Below are 23,368 nucleotides of genomic sequence, written 5' to 3' on the forward strand. Positions count from 1 at the left end.
TTTTGGTCATTTTTTCCCCTGTGTTTGTGTGTGAGACAGCTGTTTGTGTTTTAATGACTTGTTCAAGAGAATATTATGGATGAAGATGCTCCCGGTCACATGATGTGTATTTGGTGTATTTGATGTAGAATGAGTTTGATTACTGAACTGTAAATATTGATTGAAGAGGTTTAAACTGTGATTAGTTCAGCTGATATTCCAACAGTGCTAACTCTAGACTAACCTTTTATTTGTATTGTGAAGTCTCAAGAAGAGCTTTGTTAAAGTTAACTCCAGCTTGTTGTAGGTTGCTTTTATTGTGAAACTCTTAAACACTGAAGCAGGAAGCTGTTCTTGTCTAAATCTAAGCTTCCTGTTTCTTTGACCAATGACAGCTGATTTCTTCTCTTCTTATTCCGCTGTTGTTCAGAGGAACTTTGTCTCTTTCTGTTGAACCATTGAACTAGTTTTGTTCTCCGTCTACTCAACTAAAGAACATTATTAGTAAAGAGTCCTTCTACAAAATAAAAGACATAGAGAGTTGTCCTCTCTATGTTTGACAGTAAAAACATGACAAACATGCACAACTTGTGAAATGCAAAGATGTTTAATTATTCTTTTGGACAGTTTACATACATACAGTAACTTTATAGGACAGGTTATGCATCCAATCTACATACAGATGATGACATGGGCAAAAGATATTTGAATTCAGATCCATTTTAACACAACTTTAAGGACCAGTGTTTTTAGTTCTTTAACACTTGTTGCACAGCATGTGGAATTACTCAAATGTCAATGCTAACAAATTAGTTATTTTTTAAAAATAGAAATAATTTTCAATAAAACGGCGCATCCTGAATCCTAAATGTTACATGTTATGTTAACTGCACGTCAAATGTTTTGGTGCTTATTTTGGAAAAAGAGCACAATTATAATTGGAAACGGGTGGTCCTGTACTCTTCAGAGTATAGACCACCTCACACTGGAGACCCGGCTGCTCGGATCTCCTCTTTATCTTTGTGACTTTAAAGACCTCGTACGGAGGAATCAGCACCTCTGCTTCGATCTCAAATCTGGAGTGCTTTGAGACGTCTGCTCCCATGCACGTGACAATCTTAAAACACGACTTGTCTCCAAATTTCTCCTTGGGGTAGTCTCCGTACCGACTGGAGGTAAAAGAGCCGAAGCGAACCGCCTTGTTGACGACGTCTTGGCTGAAGTACTCGTCCACTCTACGGTAGACGGTGAGACATTTGTCCTCTCCCTTGACGAGCTTTGAGAGCCTGAGAGCGTTGAGCTTTTGAATGACGTCAGTCAGGTAAAAGTGGAGCGCGTGATACTTGAATGTGGTCGTGTACTGAGGCCCCTGGGTTCGAACTGCTTCATTAAAAGGCCGATACATGTCTCCACTGATAAAGGTGTACACATAAATAGCTATGACCTGTTCTTTTCCGAGGCTTAACCCTTTTTTCCATTTTTTGTCGAACTTGTTCTCCGCGTCGTCCCAGACCTTTTTGAAAAGGCTGTCTCCGTTCCTCTCGTTCTGCAGGTATTGTGTCGCCACCTTCTCCATTTTGTCATTGCAGCCATCGTACATGTCGTCAACAGAGTTCGGAGCCTTGTCCAGTGGAAGTAGAGACTGAGTGCTCGGCCCAGGTTGATTGACCTTGGAAGAAATATTGGAAATTATAAGAACAAATTGACTTATTTGCAAATGTTACAATGAAGCAAACCAGTGTTTACTCTACCATTGCATCTCCTGTAGAGACTCCGTAAGTGAGTAGAACTGCTGCCCAAATGACCCTCATTGCCATCCTCAGCCAAAGCAGAAAGACACCGTTGTTGGATGAAACAATCTCTGGTGGAGAGTCGAGCAGAGACACGTCAGTGGGACAAAATGCAGTAAAACTTTATAGGAGGCAAATAAGGAAGTTAAACAGTTGGCGTAAGATACAGTAAAACAGGAAGAGACAGTTGTGTGAGATAAACATGACTGTGAAACCGAAGGTAAGGGCTTATCTTCAAGTCCACTCCAGACCAGATGACAATTCAAGGAGATAAGAGCCTCAGTAAGGTTTCATTTTATTACGATGCAACTTCTATCTCTGAAAAAGCTTCTTCAATTGCGCAAACAGTTTCCTAACAAAGTGCAGTCAAACAAAGAGTAAGTTTTAGTGTTCAAACGACAAAATGTGATGTCTTTTATACCAGTTTATTTATTTTTGCTCTGCAGTATCTCAAACTGTATTTTGCTATTCATTTAATCATGTATAAGCAGTGTAGGGGCAAGTACCAAGTACTAATACTACAGAGAAAAAATACTCTACTACAAGTAAAAGGCCTGCATTCAAAACCTTATTCTTAAAGGTTCACTATATGACATTAGATTTAGTAAGTAAGAAAACGTATGGGAGTATTTTCAGCTGAATGAACTTAAATTACTTACAGTTAAAGTACAATATAATATTAGAAAGTATATTATATTATAATAAGTGTTTTACTCATATGTATGATGTTTTTTTAAATATTTAATGCACTTTTACACACAAATGTGTGTGTGTGTGTGTGTGTGTGTGTGTGTGTGTGTGTGTGTGTGTGTGTGTGTGTGTGTGTGTGTGTGTGTGTGTGTGTGTGTGTTCTTGTACTATCAGCGTTGTGGGGTCTTAAACTCTCTCATGCATTGTGGGGACTCATTGCATATTGCATGAAAAACGGTCATTTGAAGTCAGTGACTTTGGTGGCAGATTACAAACTTTTCAACAGTAGTGTGTTCCAGTGATATACATGTATATCAAAATACTTCAACATTGAAGGATTATATAGAATAACATGCTCACTGTTTGCTTTGATGCAGTTATTGATTGATAGATGTTTGATAGTAGAAATGACTACAAATTCAGACTTATGTCACCTCTGCCAGATTAATATTTTATTATTAGATTTCAAATGTGTTTTGAGGAATTGTTTGTATGTGAAAATGTAATCTATCGCCTACCATGATAATGTGTCTGATGGTGTAAACACTAACTAAATGATGGCAAGGTAAAAATCCTATTTTTATTCATAAAAAAGAGTGAAACATTGTGAGGTTATTATCAGAGTGCAGCTCAGTACATGTTTGATACAAACATGAAGTCAAAGGTTTTACTTTTTCAATATTGCATCCAGTTTTGTCCCACTCCTCAAGAATGAAAAGTGAAAAAAGATACTAAAGCTGTCAGATAAGAGCATAAAGGATGGAAATATTCAAGTAATGTACAAGTACCTCAAATGTGTTATTAGGTGCAGGTCAGAAAGAGTAGAGAAATGTTAGAGGTTATTTAGATTCAATGTCTCCATTACATGCTTTGTCCACCAGAGAGCACTAACAACAACAACAACAATATTAATAATAAAAATAAAAAGAATAACCGTAAAATAATGATAATACTATTAATAAACATAATTTATCAAGCATCTTTTATGCAAAAATGCATCTCAAAGTCTTTACATAACAAAACAGAAAAGACTATTTAAAAAACTCTTTGTTTCTTACATATGTGTAAAATATATTTTTTACACACTTAATACAGAAATTGGTCTTTAATAACAACTTTTAGATTTTTTTTTAACTCTCTTATAGAGATTTGTTTTAATTTTCTGATATTTCAGTGCAGTGCAGGTAAAGACTTAATGTGAGTATGTGTGGACAAACAGAGGTTATTTCATAGGAAATGTATATGATAACACACACACACACCCTTGATGTGTTGATCTCTGTCACTTCCTGATCACGCAGACCTCATCAGTCTGAGCTTATCTGCTGGTTTCCTCATCCACCGCTCATGTTTAACACATCAGAAAGTAAAAAATAAGCAGTCATACATTTTTGGATGTTCATAATGAGCTGATCTTTTGACTTTATTGTCATTTTTACCTGTTAACATGGACATTTGGTCTCCAAAACGGCACCTTGCTACGTGGACAGTGACGAGCCTCCTCTGTGTGTTTTCCCATGGTGAGTTGCCGACACCATGAGACAACCTTTTTAATATAATCCATATATTTTATTAAGTTTCTTTTCTAAATGTTTAACTTCACGGTTGGTTTCCCATTTCTCAGATATGTATATCAAATTTAATTTGGATTCCATTTACATTTTTGTTTTGAAAGTTGCTATATAAACTTTATTTTTATTATTATTTACTTCAGGACTTAAATGAATCTTTGCAAACCCCCCTAATTTAACTTTAGATTATTTGTAGGTCATTGTTATCTGAGGACAGCCCAAAGGTTTGGATCTCTTACTTAAGAAGGAGGTAGCAATACCACACTGTGAACATAGGAAAAGTAAAAAACCCTGCATTCAAAATTGTGCAAGAGTGAAAGTACAAAAGTATTACATCGAAAATGTACTTAAAGCAGCAAAAGTAAAAGTTCTCACTCTGCAAAATGGCCCCATTCATCGTGTTTATTATGGAGCCTTCAAGGTATTTTTATAGTATTGTGTGCTACAAGATAAAGCAATATTTTTTGAGAACTTCAGGGCTCTCTCAGGGATGTTGGAGCTTTTCTCTATAACAATTCATCATATTTGAATAAAGTTTTGATATCTCTTCAGCTGTTTCATCGGGGTCGTGTTTCCTGTGTGTTTGTGTGTCAGAGGTCACGGTGAAGGACTCTGATCTGAAGCTGTGTGACGACGACCAGCGGGTGTGTGTGACTGACCTCAGAGACTGTGGCCCTCGACCGCCTGCATCTACACACACACACACACACACACACACACACACACACACACACACACACACACACACACACACACACACACACACACACACACACACACACACACACAGTAGTCAGAATGTATATTCATCTTACTCGTACTTTGCATGAGTATTTCCAATTTCTGCTGCTTTGTACTGCTATTAAATAGTAGAAGTAATCACATACTTTAACTTCAGTAAGGCCTTTTATATATAGTATTTTTTACAATGTGGTATAAGTACTTTTACTCTCATAGACTTCTATACAACCAGAGGAGTCGCCCCCTGATGGTCAGTAGAGAGAATGCAGCTTTAAGGCATGAAACATTGGCTTCACTCTTCAGAACCGGAGGTTTGAATATCTGCTGTGCAAAGGATTGTGGGTCAGAGTAGCCAGAAAAGCATGCTGGCCTGCATAACAACAAACTTTTACCTGATGTAGTAGAACATCCTGGTATGTTTTGTCATTCTTTTGTCATTCTATGCATCGGCATTCTGACTCACTGCAGGAATGTCGACCAGTGCCGTTGTTCTGTGATTTCAACGTTGAGCAGTCTGTTGTTTTCCTGCAGAGACCCTGAACGCATCGTGTCACTACCAGATATCACACAAATCTGTAACATGTGAGTGGAGTCTGGAGTCAAACGGCCACGCCCAGTCTGACGTCACTCTCATCTTCAGCAGGTAAACGCCGACCAAAGGCTGACGGCTAAAATATGTCCTCTTTTTATTGTTTATTTCTTTGTGTTTATTTATTGTTTTTCATGTTTTTGATCTATTGCACGGTTTTATCTGTGTTTAAATTTTAAGCACAGCTTTTGTTTGGCCTCTCTGTTTGGCTTCCTGTTCTCATATTGCATTGTCACCTGCTATTGCTTTACTTTGTCCGTAAAAGGACTTTGTACACTTTGTTTTTAGAGTTGCTATATGTGTTATTATTATTATGAACGTCCAGCGTTAGGCTCTACATATAGAGCCCAGCTTTAAGCGCTAATCCTTTCATATGTCACAAATGTAGAGGAACAATCTTGTTAAAGTGCATTTAGAAAAGTGTAAAGATTGAAGAAACAGATGCGTGGTACTGAGGTCTTCATCTCTGTTTTGATTTCCCTCTTTCTCTTTCTTCATCTTCTTCTTCCTCAGTGAAGATAACATCTTCTCCTGTGAGGGAATCTTCAACCCGGCGGCCGTCCTCAACATAACGGCCAGGATCAAGGACTACATGATGGGGAGGGAGATCTGGTCTCAGCCTCACACCGTGTTTCTTTACGATGCAGGTCAGTGGACCGGATGCTTCCTCACAGCACCACCCAGCAAACAATACCAGCCGGCCGTCGTCTGGTTCATTCATGTGGATTTTTTCCAGGAGACAACTGACTCCTTGTCTCCTCTCCTTGTTTCCTTGTCTCCTCTCCATGTTTCCTTGTCTCCTCTCCTCAGTCAAACCCTCTCAGCCTGTATTAGGTGTACTTGACTCCACTGAGGACTCTGTCGTTGTGTCCTGGAGAAGCAGCGATGACGGCGTCTGTCGGCTTCGATACAGAGTCGATAGCGCTCACATATGGACCCAGGTTACCATACAAACACTTGTTAGTTACTAAACCATTGTACTCAGTACTGGAATATAACTACATTTACTAAAGTACTTTTTACTCCACTACATCTCAGAGGGACATATTATATTTTTACTACATTTGTCTGACAGCTTTAGTTTCTTCTCAGATGACAGTTTTTCATCCCCTTCCTGTCCAGGTTAAACCTCGTATCTCCAGATGTGTTGATGTTGAATGTTTGTGATGAACTGAAGGATGAAGTGTTTCCTTTATGTGTTGAGAAAATCCTCCTACTTCTTCAGATAAAAATACTCGCACAAAATGCATCGTCACAAAGCTGAAAACGGTTTGTTCTTTTTAGAGATACGAGGTTTTCACATATAAACATGATGATCTTATAGAATTTGATCCATTGATGTAGATTAAACCAGCCAACAGGATATAAAGGAGTTAAAGTGCAACATTACATTAATGTATCATGAATAATAATCCATAAAACATCAGATGTGATAGTAAAACGCTGACACTGAATACTTCTTCCACCACATATTGTACTGACTTTTTACCTGGAGGACCGATCTTTTACTACTGTATTACCACTATACAGTAGTAAAAGATATACAATTTTGCCCACATTTTCCAATTTCAGTGCTATTTTCCTGTTTAACGCTAAATGTTTATGGCTTTTAACCCTAAAATAAAGTAAACTTATGAGGATCCACCTGTCACCAAATGAGTCCCCCCAATGCGTCACTGAGTTTGAGTCCCCACGACGCTGTTAGTACCAGAACACACACACATACTGAAAAGTGCATGTGTTACTACCTGATCTTGTTTTCAGAAAATGTAAAACAGTTTGAGGTTTGGTCCCAGAACTCCTTTGGTTTGAACTTTATGTCTTTGCAATGACCAGAAACCTGTTTGAAAGTGGAGAAAATCATGTACAATAAGAAAATTAAAAGTATTGAGAAACAGGCGGTCGACACAGCGGATATCGAAGATTTTTAGTCGGTGAAGACTTAGATTTTTAGGTCACATTTTGAAATCGTCTCGATTGCATCAGCTACCACCAAATACCACAAACACTCATACAGTTGCTGCCTGTTTTGTTTTGTTGCCAGGCTCTAGATTCTGTCCCTGCACCTCGACATCAGAACCTGACCTACACGATCAAAGACCTCCTGGTGTCCACCGTCTACAGAGCCGCCGTGGCCTGCAGAGAGGAGTCCGGCATCTGGAGCGACTGGAGCTCTGACGTCAGCGCGAGGACGCTGGACAAAGGTAACAGCTTACATTCAAACCGAGGTTAAATTAAAGGCTGGGGACTGGAGTCACAGGATTTATCATGGGAAGAAACTGAGAAACACACTTTGTAAAATTGTCTGAATAGTTACCAAGACTGAAAATGTTGTTAATTTGCAGTGCCCTCTCAGCCTCCAGAGGTTTGTTACAGAGTGGAGAAAACTGACTCTGGATCTTTTCTCCTTCATCTCATGTGGAAGGTAAATTGGATGTACTCTGCTGTTTGAGCAGAATCTCACATTTCAGACATGTTATGCCTATGTCAGTAATGTTGGCAAATTGATAAAAACTACATGTCTTTAGCTTTAGTTGACTGAAAACAAAACTCAAACAAAACCTCTAAATTTAAGTGAATCTAATATTCGTCTTTGTCATAACACTAAAACTGAATCATATCAGGTGTCATTCTCACAATTTCAAACAAATGTCTCCACACAAATGTGGTACGTCTCGTCTCTCTGCAGGAATTCGACATCTGTGATGCCGGAGGTCGTATCCTTGGATACCAGGTGAGCTACGAGCAGGTGAAGAAGAAGGAGGAGGAGCAGCTGCAGCACAGATTCATTCAAAATGTCACAGAGGTGACGGCTCTCCTGGTGGTGGAGGAGGGAAACTGCAGTGTCACAGTTGCAGCATTCAACGCGGCCGGCTACGGACCGGCTGCCCATCTCAGCATTGACCCCCAGAGACAGAACAGTGAGTGGCACGCTGTGGTTATCACATGGAAATACCCATCATTATTCACATGGTCATGTCCTGGGGATGTGTTGAGGCTCACCAAGAAGCAGAGGGTTTCCAAGCAGCAGTGAGTCATGCAAAAAGTGCAACACAAACAGAACTATGTTTATCTATGAAATGTGCCGATTATGATCAGTAACTTTAAAACTGACACGATCATGTTTGAGGCTCTCTACTTATGCAACATCCCGTGTGCGTCTTCTGTCAGAGAAGGAATGAAGTGGCATGATGTTCAGATAAAACGTATTGCAACACGACAAATGTTCTCTTTAATTCTGAAACGTTTGCTTGTTTCAAATGTTTTTGACATGTAACTGTTTTTAAAGAAGGGATCTTGAACTGTACAGGGCTGCAGATTGCTAAACAGATTGAAATAAGGGTTGATGGATGGAAAACACTGCTGTAAATAACAGATGATGTTGGAGTAGCTGTTGAGCATGGTGATGAAGATGCAGGGATCACTCATCATCCTGTTGTTGTACTCTGCAGCCCTCCCGTCGGTCAGACACTTGTGGGTCTCCAGTTCTTTCCCGGCTTTGAAGGGCCTTCTGGTCCAATGGGAGAACCCCAAAATCCCAGATGTCAGTCATCTCGCTGTTCAGTGGCGCTCCGAGACTCGTCCATCCACCAGCAGCCAGTGGACCAGAGTGGACAACCTCACCACCTCTACTGTCATAAAAGGTGCAAAAGTGTTGGAACATTTAATATTTAACTCCTCGTTTATTTTCTGAATTAACAAGAGAAGATACTTTTCCTATGCTTAGGTTGTGTGTTAATGTGGCAGCAAATAGAAAAAAATAAAAATGTGACTTATAATAATAATAGTAGCAGTGCATTAATGGGACATGAAAAGTAACCCTGCATTGAGGGACCGAGCTCTCTAGTTGGGTAATATGGAACTATAAGTTCCTTAAGATAAGACGGTGAGGAGAAGGATTTTAAATTCTATTCTTGATTTAACAGGGAGCCAGTGCAGAGAAGCTAATACGGGACTAATATAATCTATTTTTTCTTTTTTTTTTTAGTAGATGTGCTGCAGCATTCTGGATCAGTTGGAGAGATTTAAGAGATTTATTAGAGCAGCCTGATAATAAGGAGTTGAAATATGTTTTAACTGGGAGTTAAAGGACATATCCTGATCAAATATAACTCTGATATCGTTTAAGGTGGTGCCATCTTGAGAATCTATATCATTAGGTTATTGATTACGGAGTAATCTAGTTTTGTCCAGAAGTAACAAATTCATGGCATTATTGTTTTGAACTCTTAATACTTCATGCTGGGTTGCGTGAAATGTTTGAGACAGGATGTGCCTGATTTTTTAAATGTTACATAAGTGAAAAAAGGCTGTCCTTGAAATATGTTTTAACTGGGAGTTAAAGGACTTTATATTTACTCTATATTTGAGGTGAATAGATACCAAAAGCATGCATTATATTCTATGTACAACATGTACTAACTGTGTGTGTGTTTACAGATGTTGACCCTGATGAATCCTACCTGATCAGTGTGTTCCCCGTCTACAACCAGCAGTGTGGACCTCCTCAGTCGCTGCCGGCCAGTCTGCATCAGGGAGGTAAACATGCTGGTGATGGATCCATCCGACCTTTTTAAACCGAGTTCATCCAGCTTAACATTTGACTTCCACCCTCAGCTAAGACCTCATCTCTCCAGTTAGCGTGCTAGCTAAGACTGAAGATTGTTACTGCAGCAAAACGGTCTGCAACAGGGCTTTGAATTTACGGGTTTTGTATAATTTAATCTTGGTGCTACTTTGAAATCAATTTTAAAGAAAAAGAGATTGAGGAAATCACATGACGGTCTCTCTTTGGCAGTAAAGTTTAACTGATAAAAATACAAAAAAAGAGTTTGTGTTGTTTACACTACATGTATTTATATTTGCATTATTTGCACAACCTCCGGTTCTGAAAAGTGAAGTCAAAGCTTCCTGTCTTAAAGCTGCATTCTCTCTCCTGTCCACCAGGGGGCGACTCCTCTGGTTGTATAGAAGTCTATGAGAAAATGACTCTACTTCTCTCTTGATTTATTCCCTCAGTAAACATTGTAAACATGAGTTTATGGTCTCAATCTCTAGTTTCAAGTCTTCTTCAATACAGCATGATGTTCATTTAGTAAATGATGCTCCATTTAGAGTCAAACAGACCATAAAGCAGGGGATGCTTTAGGGCGGGGCTACACACTGATTGACAGGTCTCTACCACGGTGTTGTTCCCTCTCGAAGTGTTCTGTTTTTTAACAGTGTGTTTGCATTTCATCAAAGCTATTTGTAAAAGTTTGGTCGCCTAAAAAAGTTTTATTCAGTGTTCAGTTGTCTTTAGCTCCACCCTCTTGTGTCACTTCTGGTTGCAAAAAAACAATATGGCGACGGACAGTATTCTGAACTCGATGCTTCAAAACCGTAGTCCACAAACCCATGGGTGACGTCCAACGGGACATTATTTTGTGTGGTTTCTTTTCTCAGCTCTGAGGGAGGCGGTCCAACTGAAGGTGGTGGGCGTGACCAAAACCACTGTGACAGTGATGTGGGTGTGGCAAAGGAAGGCTGGACCAATCAGAGTGCACAGATACAGAGTGAGGCTGAGGAAAGACTCGGAGGTCCACAGTAAGTTAACAGAAGTTTTCTTCCGTCGCAGCATCTGTCAGTGGGTTTAGAAACATGTCTTCATAGCCGATGTTATGTCATAGTACTTTGTTGTAAATTGCAGTTTATTTTATATGAAATCCCATTACAGTTTCCTGCTTAAACATGTATTGCTATAAAAAAATAAAATAACAATGGTTCGGCTGATTTAAGAGCAATAAAGAGAAGTATTTTCTCACTGCTGTCTGAAGCTTGAAGTCAATCTGTTGGTTCATTATTTTGAATTAAAACTTTTATCCGAGTGTTTCCGGGTCGGTTTTAACAATTGTATCTTTAAAACCGGAGCACGTTCTCTCCTCTCCAGCTCTGTCTCTGTGGCCCGACCAATGGCAGCTCACCTTCTTCAACCTGAACCCCAACACTGAGTATTCTCTCCTCCTATTGGCCGACGATGCTTCCAGAAACATTGTACCTGTGAGGACAGAATTTGGTGAGTTTAACTAGTTTTTCTGAAAGCAGAATGTCCTTTTAATCATCCAGGTGTGGAAAAAACTGCTGGATATGAAGACGAACTCAATAAAACGGGAATTTTTTTGGGGCTCTTGGGTTTGGTTTTCTTTAGAAGTCATTCCATCATGATAACAAGGAATACTTAATTTGACATCATTAATAATCTTGCATTAATTAAAATTAAAATAATCTGAAGGACTCGACAGTAATAGCCAGGTTGCCATTGGAAACCATTTTTGAGAAATTGGCCACCAATTCTTGGCCTTTGGTTGCCAGGAGTGGAAAGCCATCAGACAGCAAAACATGCCCCTCAAAATAAAATACATTTCTTATATTAGTTGCATTAGTGCTATTTAAATATTGCTGTTATAGTCAGAACCAGAACCAGAAAAAGCTGAACGTGTGTTGCTGCGTTTAAGCGCGTGCACACAGGCATCCGTTTTTAAAAATGAGGGGGAAGCAATTTAAGTGGTTTGACTAACCAGCTAACATTCAAACTGATTAAACTGATAAAAACCAGCTAAAGCTGAACAAAAAAAACAAAAAGGAAACTTTTGAAGTCTTTAAACTGGACCAAAAACTAAAATGTAGTTTATATTTTGATACAACACAAACATTTTTCTTCAGTTACTGTGATAAAGCTTTTATTCTTTAACGTCACATTTTCATTACTAAACTGATGTATAACTTTTTATCTTTTCAAAATAAACTTATGTCTTTACAGGAAACAACTAAGTTAGGTTTAGCGGATTATGTGGATAACAAACGAAATAAAAGTACTAATGCCACGGATCATTTTTTGTGTTTTGTCATTTGCTTTTTTGGGGAGAACGGGACTCTTCCTTCATCGCATAAATGTGTTATTCTACTCACTCGTGTTTGCTTTGAAGACGGGCCCAAAGGATTTCTGATGAGTGGAAATCAAACATGACAACGTGAAGAAACTATAGTATTTAATAAATAAGCGCTATCAGAGTCTCCATCAGTGTTTTGCTGTGTTGTCCACAGTGTTGTTCAGGTAGAGGAATGAAAACATGTTTCTCTGTATATTTCAGATGAGGTACTTGTGGTGGCTGCAGCGACTCCTCTGCTGCTGCTCGCTGTCGTTGTGTTAATCATCTCCATCCTGTCCAGGACTCTGTGAGTCACACACACACACACACACACACACACACACACACACACACACACACACACACACACACACACACACACACACACACACACACACACACACACACACACTCCGATCAATAACAGCTACTGTTCTGCTATTGTGGCTGAGTCTTTATTCTACCCACAGTCTGTATATAAGAAGTAGACGTAGTCATTGTGACATCACTCATTGGTTTGTGGACTGATGTTCTGAAGCCTCGAGGTCAGTGATTTCGCAGTCGCCATCTTGGATTAACATCATCGCCATGTTTTTTTGCAACTAATGAGCGGAAGTGACCATATTTGGAATGCGGAGGAGTGTAGTAGACAAACTGTAAACGTCTCTGGTGTCCACCTGTCAATCAGTGTGTAGCCCCGCCCTAAAGCATCCCCTGCTTTATGGTCTGTCTGACTCTAAATGGAGCATCATTTACTAAATGAACATCATGCTGTATTGAAGAAGACTTGAAACTAGAGATTGAGACCATAAACTCATGTTTACAATGTTTACTGAGGGAATAAATCAAGAGAGAAGTAGAGTCATTTTCTCATAGACTTCTACACAACCAGAGGAGTCGCCCCCTGGTGGACAGCAGAGAGAATGCAGCTTTAAGACTCTTCTGCATCGGCTTCACTCGACAGAACCAGAGGTTGCCGTCTGGTTTAATCACATTTCTTTTTACCAAATGACTTATGGGAGTTTGAAAAGTGTCACAAATGATGGCTGTGTTGAAATGAGAAACAAAGACTAACGCCATGTTTCAATCCAAAAATTGCCTAAAAACAGGTCAATGGACCAAGAAAAGGTCATTCGGAAAAAACATTCATAATTTCTACAATGTTGTTGTACTGTAATTTTACACACATCTATTACACGTCAGTCCGGCCAAGGATACTGAACCCTCCTCAGTTGACCTTTCTGAGGTTTTCTTCTGTTTTTGAGTGTTAAAGGTCTGAGGGTTAAATGCTGTGCAGATGTTAAAGCCCCTTGAGGCAAACACTTGATTGACTTTCTTATGTAACTACTTCTAACGTAAAATTCATCTATAATACATTTTCCATGCAGGTACAAGTCGTACTTCTTCCCGCCCATCTCCAGCCCTTGGGGCAGTACGGCAGGCCGGTGGCTGATGGATCCAAACCTCCAGGTGAGTTCTTAAAAAACTGGGCTGTGATTGGCTCCTGGTTCTCAGGTCATTAAAGTGCTCTGCTAGTTAAACATCCTTATCCAACTCTGTCACAAAAACAATCATGTTTAATGTGTTGCTTTGTCTTATGATCAGTTTTAAAGACTTAGTTTTACTTCTGTATTCAAATCATAAAAGTGTTGTTCATTTGTGAAGATTATCTTGATGAACAAAATCTTTAAGTATTATAACCTTTTGTTTGACACAGAGATTATTCTCTGCAATAATCCAAAATTGAATAGAAGAATCCCATTGGCTGTTTGTGGAGGGAACCAGTGATGCTAACTTCTGTTAGCTACAAAAATACGTCACCCCCACAACCTTATTGTCATTGTTTCAACCCTTCTCATTCTGGATCAGCCTGTTATCTTACCTTTTTTGAACTCTTGACTTTTATTAAAATTAGGGGGCACATGTATGCATGTTCACAACCCTTCATTGATGCTTTATTATCTATTGAACCATTCAAACTTCTCCAAAATGGCTTTTTTTTCATTTTTAAAGCCGGCATCATTCCATCAATCAGATGCAAGAAATAGGAACTTTTCTGTATCAACAACACTTTTTCTCCATTATTAGCATTTCCTGAAGTCCTCCAACATCCTGGACATGGAGGACTTCCAGGTGAAGGATGTTCTCGGAGAGAAGAGCCTCATCACGGTCGGTCCGAACTCAGAAGAGGACCTACGCGAAGACGCCGCTCTGCTGTCCGTCGTCAAACTGTCAGCCCTCCGACTGGACACTGACTATATTCCTGACGCCCCAGTGATCCAGGAGCACCCACTGGTTTGTTCCCAGTCCTATCACACTGACTACTCAGAGAACCGCCGACACCCTGACGGGGTTTTCTTATCCGAGGAGAGCCGAGACGCCGCCGTGACAGGTGAAGCCAACGGCAGCTTTCCCCAGAGAGAAGACGAGACTTTACACCAGAGAGAAACAGATGTGAAATTGAATCTTTGTGACTTTGTGGCGAGCAGTCCCGGAGGTTATCAGATGACCTGCGAGGCCGAGTATGTAGCAAACGGATGCCTGCTCTTATCTGATCTGTGAGGCTGATTGTGCAGCAAAGAGTTGCTAAACTGCAGAAGAAGAGTGACAAACACACTGGTGTCCATTACACAGCAGACAGCTTTTTTCTGAATTCTCCGATGCAGCTTTAGCGAGCGTTCCCACTGAAACCAGACCCGTTTGCAAAGACCGAACGCGTTGTTGTTGTTGTTTTTATTAACCGGCAGGATTCACTTTAGTCCGCCGGAAATTAAGAGAAGAAGAAGACGAATAAAATCAAACCATTACAACCTATACCTTTGTGTGTTCCAAAGCAAACCAAGGGTCCTTCGAATTTTCCCCGATTTTGTGCCTCCTCGATTCCTTTCCTCGCCTCCTCGCATCGACCCCGCCTACAGGAGATGCGAGCGGAGGAGTTAGAAGCAACAGGCGTTTAATAAATGAGACGACCTCGCCTCGGAGACGTTAAATACGACGTGTGTCACAGCTGATCGGATGTCCATTGTTTAGTTATACAGTTGTATTTTATGATCTCTGTCAGATGAGCATAACAGTGTTCATGATAACTACTATATATTCTTTACTAAGATATTTGGATGTCATGCATTTGTTAATTAACACACACACACACAGACTATTATAGACTTTATGTCCTTTCTGATATTTGCTGCCATGCTTTTGTGTTCTGAAGTAGCATCAAAAAACTTGTTGCACTTCTATGTTTACTGTCTTTCTCTCTTCCTACGTTTCTTCTCTCCAGTATTTCCACTGCAGAAATAAAATATTGTTGAACATGTTATTGTTGTAAAATGTATGTATGTATGTATAACATGCTAAAGACTCAACAAAGTGTTGCCACAGACACTGAGAATAAGTTTTATTGAGCAATGTGATATTTTTATAGTTTACAGACATTTAGTGTTCATCGATTATCATTTTGTCGTTTTGTCCATGCTTCAGTGAAATATAATCATCATCCATCAGTGTAGATATTGTTAAGGGGAATCAAACTTGTTTTGATTTTATAATCAATCAATGAATCTTCTGAGCTTGTGGATACATTTAATACACGTATACAGATGGCTGACATTTGATTTGACAAAGAATCCCTTTCGATAAAACCGATGCCTGAAGCTTCAGAGGAGTTTAATATCAAAGTATTGCTGTTTTTGTCTAATTTTCAGCTTAAATATTTCTGCATTTGTCTGGCATTATATCCTAAACGTGTGCACTTTCTCCATTTCTTCCTAAACGTTTTTATTAGTTTAGTATATTAGTGTATTTATGTAACAGCTGCAGGCCGAATCACTCCACAAACAAGCAGTGCATTTAAATAATGTGGATGTAACAGTAGATACAAACCACATTAAAGCACTCTGTCATGTACAACCTGAAGAACCTGGTGATTCCCTCGACTCGCAGCATTTCAGAAAGCAGCTAGTTGTTTTTTTGGACCCATCTGGCGGTCTGGAGGTGGAGAGCTAAAGGTCAGAGGTTAGAGCTCATGCCGATCCAGTGTCTGATCAGCTGGTGGGCGATGGTCTGTCTGGGAGGGACGGTGAAGGCTGGACGGGTTCCTCTGAAGGAGTCGATCACCTAAACGAAGAGAAAAGTTAGATTTAGAGCTGGATTCATCAGCAGCATTCTCAGGTTGTTTCATAAAGATCTCTGTTCACCCCCCCAAAACATTCAGATGTTTGGTTTTTCTCTTTTGTTCAGAAAACCTTTTATTTTTTTTTAAACTTCAGATAGAGTAAAAAAAATTATCAAAATTATTTTTAAATTTACACACATTTTGCTTTGCTTAATTTATTTACTGTAATTTTTTTAATTTCTTTATTGTTTTTATTATGACTTTTCTTTCTTATATCATAGTTTTACCTTTTGTTTTGCCAGATTTTTCTTTTTTTTCCTTTTTCTTCTTTTCATTTAATGTGATAATTGTTAGTTAGAATTAGCATTTAGCATTTAAAATGATACAATATGTATTATGTATTCCACCAATATCTTATTACTTATGCTAATATTATCGTAGTATCTTTACATAATAGTATATTGCAGTGTATTTATCAATTGTTTTATATTAAGTGTTATATATCACATAAATGTTATGCTAGTACAGCTGAACCAACAGCATCCTCTGATGAAGGCCATGAGATATGGTGGAAAGCTCAGGAAAATGTCCAGCAAGTGGATCTTGTTTTAAGAATTACCAAGGTCCATAATGAACTATGACTGTTGTCCTCAGCGATACTGTTATCATTATTATTATTATTGAGATTAGTTTTTGTACCTGTTGCCGTGGGAACCACCGAGCTTCCTCGATCTCGTTCTCGTCCACTTTGATGTCGGTCGACATGGCGACGGCGAGGCAGCCAATCATGAGGTTGGAGGGCATCGGCCAGGGCTGGCAGGAGACGTACTGAACCGGACCGACCTTCACCCCGCTCTCCTCCTCCACCTCCCTCCTCACCGCCTCCTCCATCGTCTCCCCTGCAGGAGAGGAGGAGCTCCAGGTTAAGGTCTGGGTAAGTCAATGAAATGTGTGTGTGTGTGTGTGTGTGTGTGTGTGTGTGTGTGTGTGTGTGTGTGTGTGTGTGTGTGTGTGTGTGTTGGTTACCGGGCTCTACGAATCCAGCCAAACAGGAGAACATGCCGACCGGAAAGATCTTCTTCCTTCCCAGTAGACACTGGTTTCCATCAGGGTGGATCACCAGCATGATGACCACTGGGTCTGTAGAGACACAAACAGGAGAGAGGAGCTGTATCCACATCCCAAAATAAATGAAGGGAAGTCTGTTACAGCAACAGTCCTTTTTGTATCTGATATTCAGTTAATCATTTTTAATACAAACATATTTATGTGTGTTTATTTTACCAGTCCAAAGTTCATTTTAATATATTTTGATTGTTTTCACAGTTAATCAAATTTAGGGGGGTGAGATTAAATTCATTTTTTAAGGTGCTTTGAGAATAATGCTGTTTTTTTTGTCTTACTTGTGCAGTGTTATGCTTTATTCTTTTGTGAATTCACAGCTCAGTATTGATAGATTTAATCAAAAGCAGATGGGTGAGGAGGGTGAGGAGCTCCTTACCGACTCGTGGGTAGCAGGTGTTGTGGACCCCCTTCAGGCTCCTGCAGTGGGAGTTCAGGCAGCTCCTCTTGTATCCTCCCTCCTGCAGCTCGGTGCTGCTACCACACGTCGGACAGAAGCTGTAGCGGCTGTGCCAGGCCGACACCGACCGAGCCTGAGCCACCACTCCTGCAGGACCAAGACACTTTATTTAAGAATATTTAATCAAACATTGGGAGTCAAATTAAAACAAATGCTTTCTAGTCAGGACCGGAGATCCTGCATCATCCTCACCGGCCTCTTCCTCGCTGAGCTTCAGCAGGTCTCTGTTGGGCGTCGTTGGGAAGCAGCAGTTCTTTTCTCTGCAGCGTTTCAGAAGTTCAGCAGCGTCCTCGTCTGTGTTGATGGCAAACCAAGCGGGAGGTTCCTGGACACCATCCACTGTCTGAGAGGAGGAGGATGACGAGGGTTTTTTCCTCTTCTCCACTCCTAGGAAGATGAGCACAGTCGCAGGTTTCTGGAGAAGGTCTTTCACTGCCTCGTATCTTAACCGACACAGCCTGGTCTCAACCTGGTAAGAAGAGTTAGAACGACAATCATTAGAAAACAACTTCAATCTCTAATGTGAAAAAGTCAAGACTGTCCAACAATATCACTCGGCTGCAGACTAAAAATCACACCACTGAGAAGACAGGAACGTGAATCTGTCCAATTTAGAAAGATTTAAATATGGATCAAAGCATTTGAAACATAGGATTCTACCAGTATCTGACATTTTTGCTTCCAAATTAGATTTAAAACTTTTATTTTTAAATGGAATATCCCAATTAAACATGAATACAAGGCTACTCCTTTACGCAGACGATATGGCACTTTACATATATATCACAAGTGTGACCAATGTTTCAAAGGCTCGACATGCTATATACACTGAACTATTTATATTTTTCACAACCTCTACTTACAGTCTCTCCTCTCCTCTCTGCTGTGTTGAGCAGCCTGAAGTTCAGTCGAAGTTTTTGTCACGTGACAGTTAATCGTGGCTTAAAAGTTGCTCTGAGACGCTCAGAATTTAATCATTTTTACAGGATCTGGCTACCACAAACAGTTTATTTGGGGCATATTTTAAATGAGACAAATAACACAATTTTAAGCTTTTTTTTTTTTTTTTGACAAGAGCATTTGTCGCACATAATGTGTTCAAGGACCGTTAGAAAAATGAAATCTGCACGCTAATCTGCCGTTTTTTTTACATCTTCGGGCTGTGATAAACTGTGTAGTTTTGGCGATTGTTCAAAGAAAACATGCTTTTAAATCCCGTCGGCGGGTTTTGAGGTTCAGAGGGATTCTTCTGTATGTTTGCTTAAATATTTACCTTCACAAAATCTTAGGAGATTTTTCTTTGGTGCCCGTTTGATTACGAGGCAATCCTCTAGAAATGACTATTGACAATTATTTCTCACTACTGAGAGTCAATTTTAATGTTGATAATATTCTGCTTATAGCCTCTGTGGTGATAATACCTGAGAGACTTTATAGCAGATTCATTACAGATGTGTATGGCAGAACACTCTGAGATCCGGGCAGATCATCAGAACTAACTTCTAAACGTGTTGATTGCTTCAAATATAAAGTATCAGCGTTCCTTCGTACCCCTGCGCTGTCGTCCTCCTGGGTGCTGCTGACCATGGGGCTGAGGTTGGAGAACAGGAGGTAGACAGTGTCCGGGTCGCTCCGTTTGTCCTCCAACCAGACCTTGTCGGTCCTCTTGGCGCTCAGCCGGTCCAGCGTCTCTCTGCTGAAGTAGTTCTCCTGCTGGTGGAGGTCGGCGCCCGGCAGGACGCGCCGGCAGCCGTCGTCCGTCCGGCCCAGCAGGTCGGCGACGTGCCGGTGGCCCCAGAACTTGGCGATATCGTAGGCGCTCTGCGACGAGCTGTTCACGGAGAACTTGTCGCAGCTGCAAAGATCATAAACAGAGAAAAGATTTTAGGAGAAGCATTCTATCCAAAGGGAACATAATGCTAATTACTGCTTTTTATTTCATCAAATAAAGCAAATAAAACATTATTATTTAACTGGTCCAACAAACAGATTCAGAAATGTGGCCTGAAATTCTTTGTTTATTAGCGCACTAACCTAGAACACAACATGTAGTTTTGTTTATTAAGACAATACAGATAACACTGTATTTACACAATGGTAGAAAGTAACTAAGTACATATACTTAACTACTATACTCAAGTCAAGTTTTGAGCTTATTTGAGTATTTCCGTATTCTGCAAGTTTATACTTAATACTTAATTATGTGGCAAATGTTGTACTTTTTACTCCCCTACTATTATTTGATGACTTTCGTTACTTTGCAGATTCACATGATTAATACAAAATATCATCAAAAATTTTATTAAAATGTCATTTTAAAGATGAAGATAAAACTTTATTGATCAATTCACCCAGCAGTATATCAAGTAGTTAAAATGAGCTCCATCTTTTCCAGCTGCAACATTAAAGTGATGACCACATAAATGCAGTATTTATAATCCAATAATATGATATTAATACATTTAAATGGGACACTTATGAGTACTTTTACTTTTGGTAATCTACGTATATTTAACAATACTTTTGTATTTTTACTTAAATAAAAATTGAATGCAGGACTTGTTCTTGTACTACTATTTTTAAGATAAGATAAGATAATCCTTTATTAGTCCCGCAGCGGGGAAATTTGCACAATTTACACTGTGGTATTGCCACACTTCCACCACTGTATTTACATCACAAACCACAAAAATAAACCAAAGACCTGCCAGATTTACTTCACCAGGTGGTGAGTTTTTGAGTTATTCTGCCCTTTAGTGGCCAAAGATATAGTAATGCAGCTTTAAAGTGATACTCCAACGTAAAACAAACACCTTAAAGGTGGATTTAAATCACATTTTGTGTATATTATTGCTTTATTTTGTCCTCCTCATCCTGTCTCTCTGTACCCTTTGGACAGCAGCGCCTCCACCACTTCGTAGTGTCCGTTGCGAGCGGCGAGCATCAACGCCGTCCAGCCGCTGTATCCGGTCCGGTTGATGAGCGAGGGGATGTGGGACAGAACCGTGGACACCTGGTTCAGGTCTCCTCTGGCGGCGGCGTCCAGAAACCTCTCCACCGTCTCCTCCTTCGCACTCAGCTGGAGGCTCGTCATCCCGGAAATCAACCTTTAATAACCAAATATGGGATCAGAGACAAAAAACCAAACGGATTTGTGAAGAGGATGTGACTGAGGAGAAGCATTCTCATAAGATAAAATAGTTGAATTATATTCACTCATTCTTGAGGGTTTTAAACTACAAATGTGTAGGATTTAAAAAATGTCTTTATTTGATGACAATAAAAGAAAGAAAATGTGGAACTTTTTTTCTTAGCACTTTGATTTATTTTATTTGTAAAAGGAAGATTTTCAGGTTTTTTTAAATGTGTATATATAAAGCCAACACCTATTTTTTCCACATACTTGTGTAGCTTTCATATTAGTCCTGTCTACTCTTCTATTTTAATTTTCCTGCTTTCTTGTCCTTGTTGTTGGTTGTTAGATCTACTGCTGTGTATGAACATTGAGAGAATTTCCAAAACGTCTTGCTTTCTTCTCACCACTTTTATTTAAATACATAAAAGTATTTATTTTATGTATTTTTAAATGTACAGCTTCTTAGTCTGTATGTGTAATGTGCTATACAAATAAAGATAATTATTTATCTTTATTTGTATAGCACCGCTCAGCTACAGAAAACCGCTTTAACGGTTTAATTTACTTTATTCACGTTTAACTTTTTTACCATGATCAACTTATTCTGTTTTACTATTTCTTGACTTCATTTGGTGTGCATTAGTTTCTTCATCTTCTGTTTCTTTTCGTCTTTTCAATCATTTGCAGAGCACTTTAAATTGCATTTAATTTGTTTAAAGGTGCTGTATGAATACAACTTTATTGATTGATTGGTGGATGTCAGCAGGAAGACTGGAGGCTGTAATCGCTGCTTCAATTCAGTCCTTCGCTCAGGGTCTAAATACTGAACGTTAATGTGATATGTATTTATTTTTCTTACTTTTTAATAAAGCAGTTGTTTCTAAAAAAGCTGTGTTTGCTCTGTCATTCTGGGCTTTTGAGTGCAGATTGATGAAGAGGGGGAATTTATTTTGGCATAAGACTGCAACATTAAAAGGTGAAGGGTTTGAATACACTGCATTTTATTTTTATTCATTTTTTATAGATAAAAATACTTGATTAAATTGAATTGCATGACCTCAGTGTTGCCAAAATCACAGCTACAGTCAAGAATGCAGGATTATTATGATTATTATTAATTTTATTTATTTACAAAACATTTTTTTAGGCCTACTGAATAGAAAAGTGGACTCTGTAACCTTCTACCTTTTCATTTTTGGTCTCCCTGCCTCTTATTGGTGCAAACAGCTGTCAATCAATCCTGGGATACGCCCATTAAAAGCAAAAGAGTTACAAAATCGCAGCTCACATGTAACACCTTGTGTTTCGGATGTTAAATGTTGCCATAATGATACAATAGGCCTCACAGACCCTCCCACAGGATGTATATGTGTGGTATGTCCACAGGTGAGCAGTGAGAGCCTGAGTCCTGCAGGTGAAGCATTATGTCACAGGTCCATGCATGCACAGCAGCTCACCTGTCTCTGGAGCTCTGCTGCTGCTCTCCTGTCCGGAGGAAGTGGATCTGCTGTGTTCAAGGAAAAGGTGACAAGTTGCGTTCAAGAGCAACAGCAACGCAGTCTGCAATGGTGCTGCCTTCAGGGTCTCCTTAAACTGTCGTATTTTTGAGTTTTGAAAGCAATAATAAGAAACTTTTTTTTGTTTCTTTGTGGGCAAAAATGCTGGGAAGGTGTTGGCTATAGATTCACTGCTTTTGTTATTTTTAACCTGTAGTCTTGCATGTTTTATTTTATAGTTTTATATTTATACATTTCATATTTTATATTATAAATTGGATATTTGATATTTTATGATTGATATTTTATATTTATATTTCATACATTTTTTAAGATCTTCAGCCTCTTTTCTTCCTGTAGACTTTATATATATATATATATATATATGTGTATATATATATATATTTATATGTGTGTGTGTATATATGTGTATATATGTGTATATATATATAAGCCCAAACCTATTTTTTCACATACTTTTCATAATAGTCCTGTCTACTCTTTCATTTTATTTTTCCTTCCCTTGTTGTCCTCGTTGTTAAATCTTTTTCTGTGTATGTGCAGTGAGATCATTTCAAAAGCGTATTGTATGTACACGGATACTTGGATATTAAAGCTGAACGCCTGAAGATTAAGCATTTAAAAGAATCTGAAATGTGAAAAAATTATTCTTCAGAAAGAAGAAGATTAAATGATACACTTGTTCTGTATTTGTTAGAAAACCTTTGAAGCTGTATTTTCCGAGGAACCACTGAATGCAGCATATTTTGCA

General features: G+C 39.2%; 3 protein-coding genes across 3 annotated transcripts; 1 reads left to right on the forward strand and 2 right to left on the reverse strand.

Moving 5' to 3' along the window:
- Positions 1-567: 567 nt before the first annotated feature.
- On the reverse strand, positions 568-1,877 carry LOC129101528 (ecto-ADP-ribosyltransferase 5-like). Its single transcript, XM_054611376.1, has 2 exons — positions 1,731-1,877; positions 568-1,648 (listed from the first exon to the last, which is right to left on the reverse strand). The coding sequence occupies exons 1-2, from the start codon at positions 1,794-1,796 to the stop codon at positions 890-892; spliced, it is 825 nt and encodes a 274-aa protein (XP_054467351.1). The 5' UTR covers positions 1,797-1,877; the 3' UTR covers positions 568-889.
- A 94-nt stretch (positions 1,878-1,971) lies between these two features.
- LOC129100878 (interleukin-6 receptor subunit beta) lies at positions 1,972-15,567 on the forward strand. The gene is made up of 15 exons (XM_054610418.1): positions 1,972-1,989; positions 3,634-3,643; positions 5,303-5,414; positions 5,874-6,007; positions 6,171-6,301; positions 7,405-7,564; positions 7,706-7,785; positions 8,050-8,281; positions 8,813-9,004; positions 9,801-9,899; positions 10,806-10,946; positions 11,290-11,415; positions 12,491-12,575; positions 13,657-13,738; positions 14,357-15,567. The coding sequence occupies exons 1-15, from the start codon at positions 1,972-1,974 to the stop codon at positions 14,828-14,830; spliced, it is 2,076 nt and encodes a 691-aa protein (XP_054466393.1). The 3' UTR covers positions 14,831-15,567.
- A 91-nt stretch (positions 15,568-15,658) lies between these two features.
- nudt12 (nudix (nucleoside diphosphate linked moiety X)-type motif 12) lies at positions 15,659-22,624 on the reverse strand. Its single transcript, XM_054611362.1, has 8 exons — positions 22,558-22,624; positions 20,853-21,071; positions 19,516-19,819; positions 18,157-18,433; positions 17,884-18,051; positions 17,409-17,522; positions 17,082-17,281; positions 15,659-16,384 (listed from the first exon to the last, which is right to left on the reverse strand). The coding sequence occupies exons 2-8, from the start codon at positions 21,056-21,058 to the stop codon at positions 16,277-16,279; spliced, it is 1,377 nt and encodes a 458-aa protein (XP_054467337.1). The 5' UTR covers positions 21,059-21,071; positions 22,558-22,624; the 3' UTR covers positions 15,659-16,276.
- Positions 22,625-23,368: the final 744 nt, after the last annotated feature.

The sequence above is a fragment of the Anoplopoma fimbria genome, chromosome 13 (genome assembly GCF_027596085.1).
Source record: "Anoplopoma fimbria isolate UVic2021 breed Golden Eagle Sablefish chromosome 13, Afim_UVic_2022, whole genome shotgun sequence".
Taxonomy (NCBI): Eukaryota; Metazoa; Chordata; class Actinopteri; order Perciformes; family Anoplopomatidae; genus Anoplopoma; species Anoplopoma fimbria.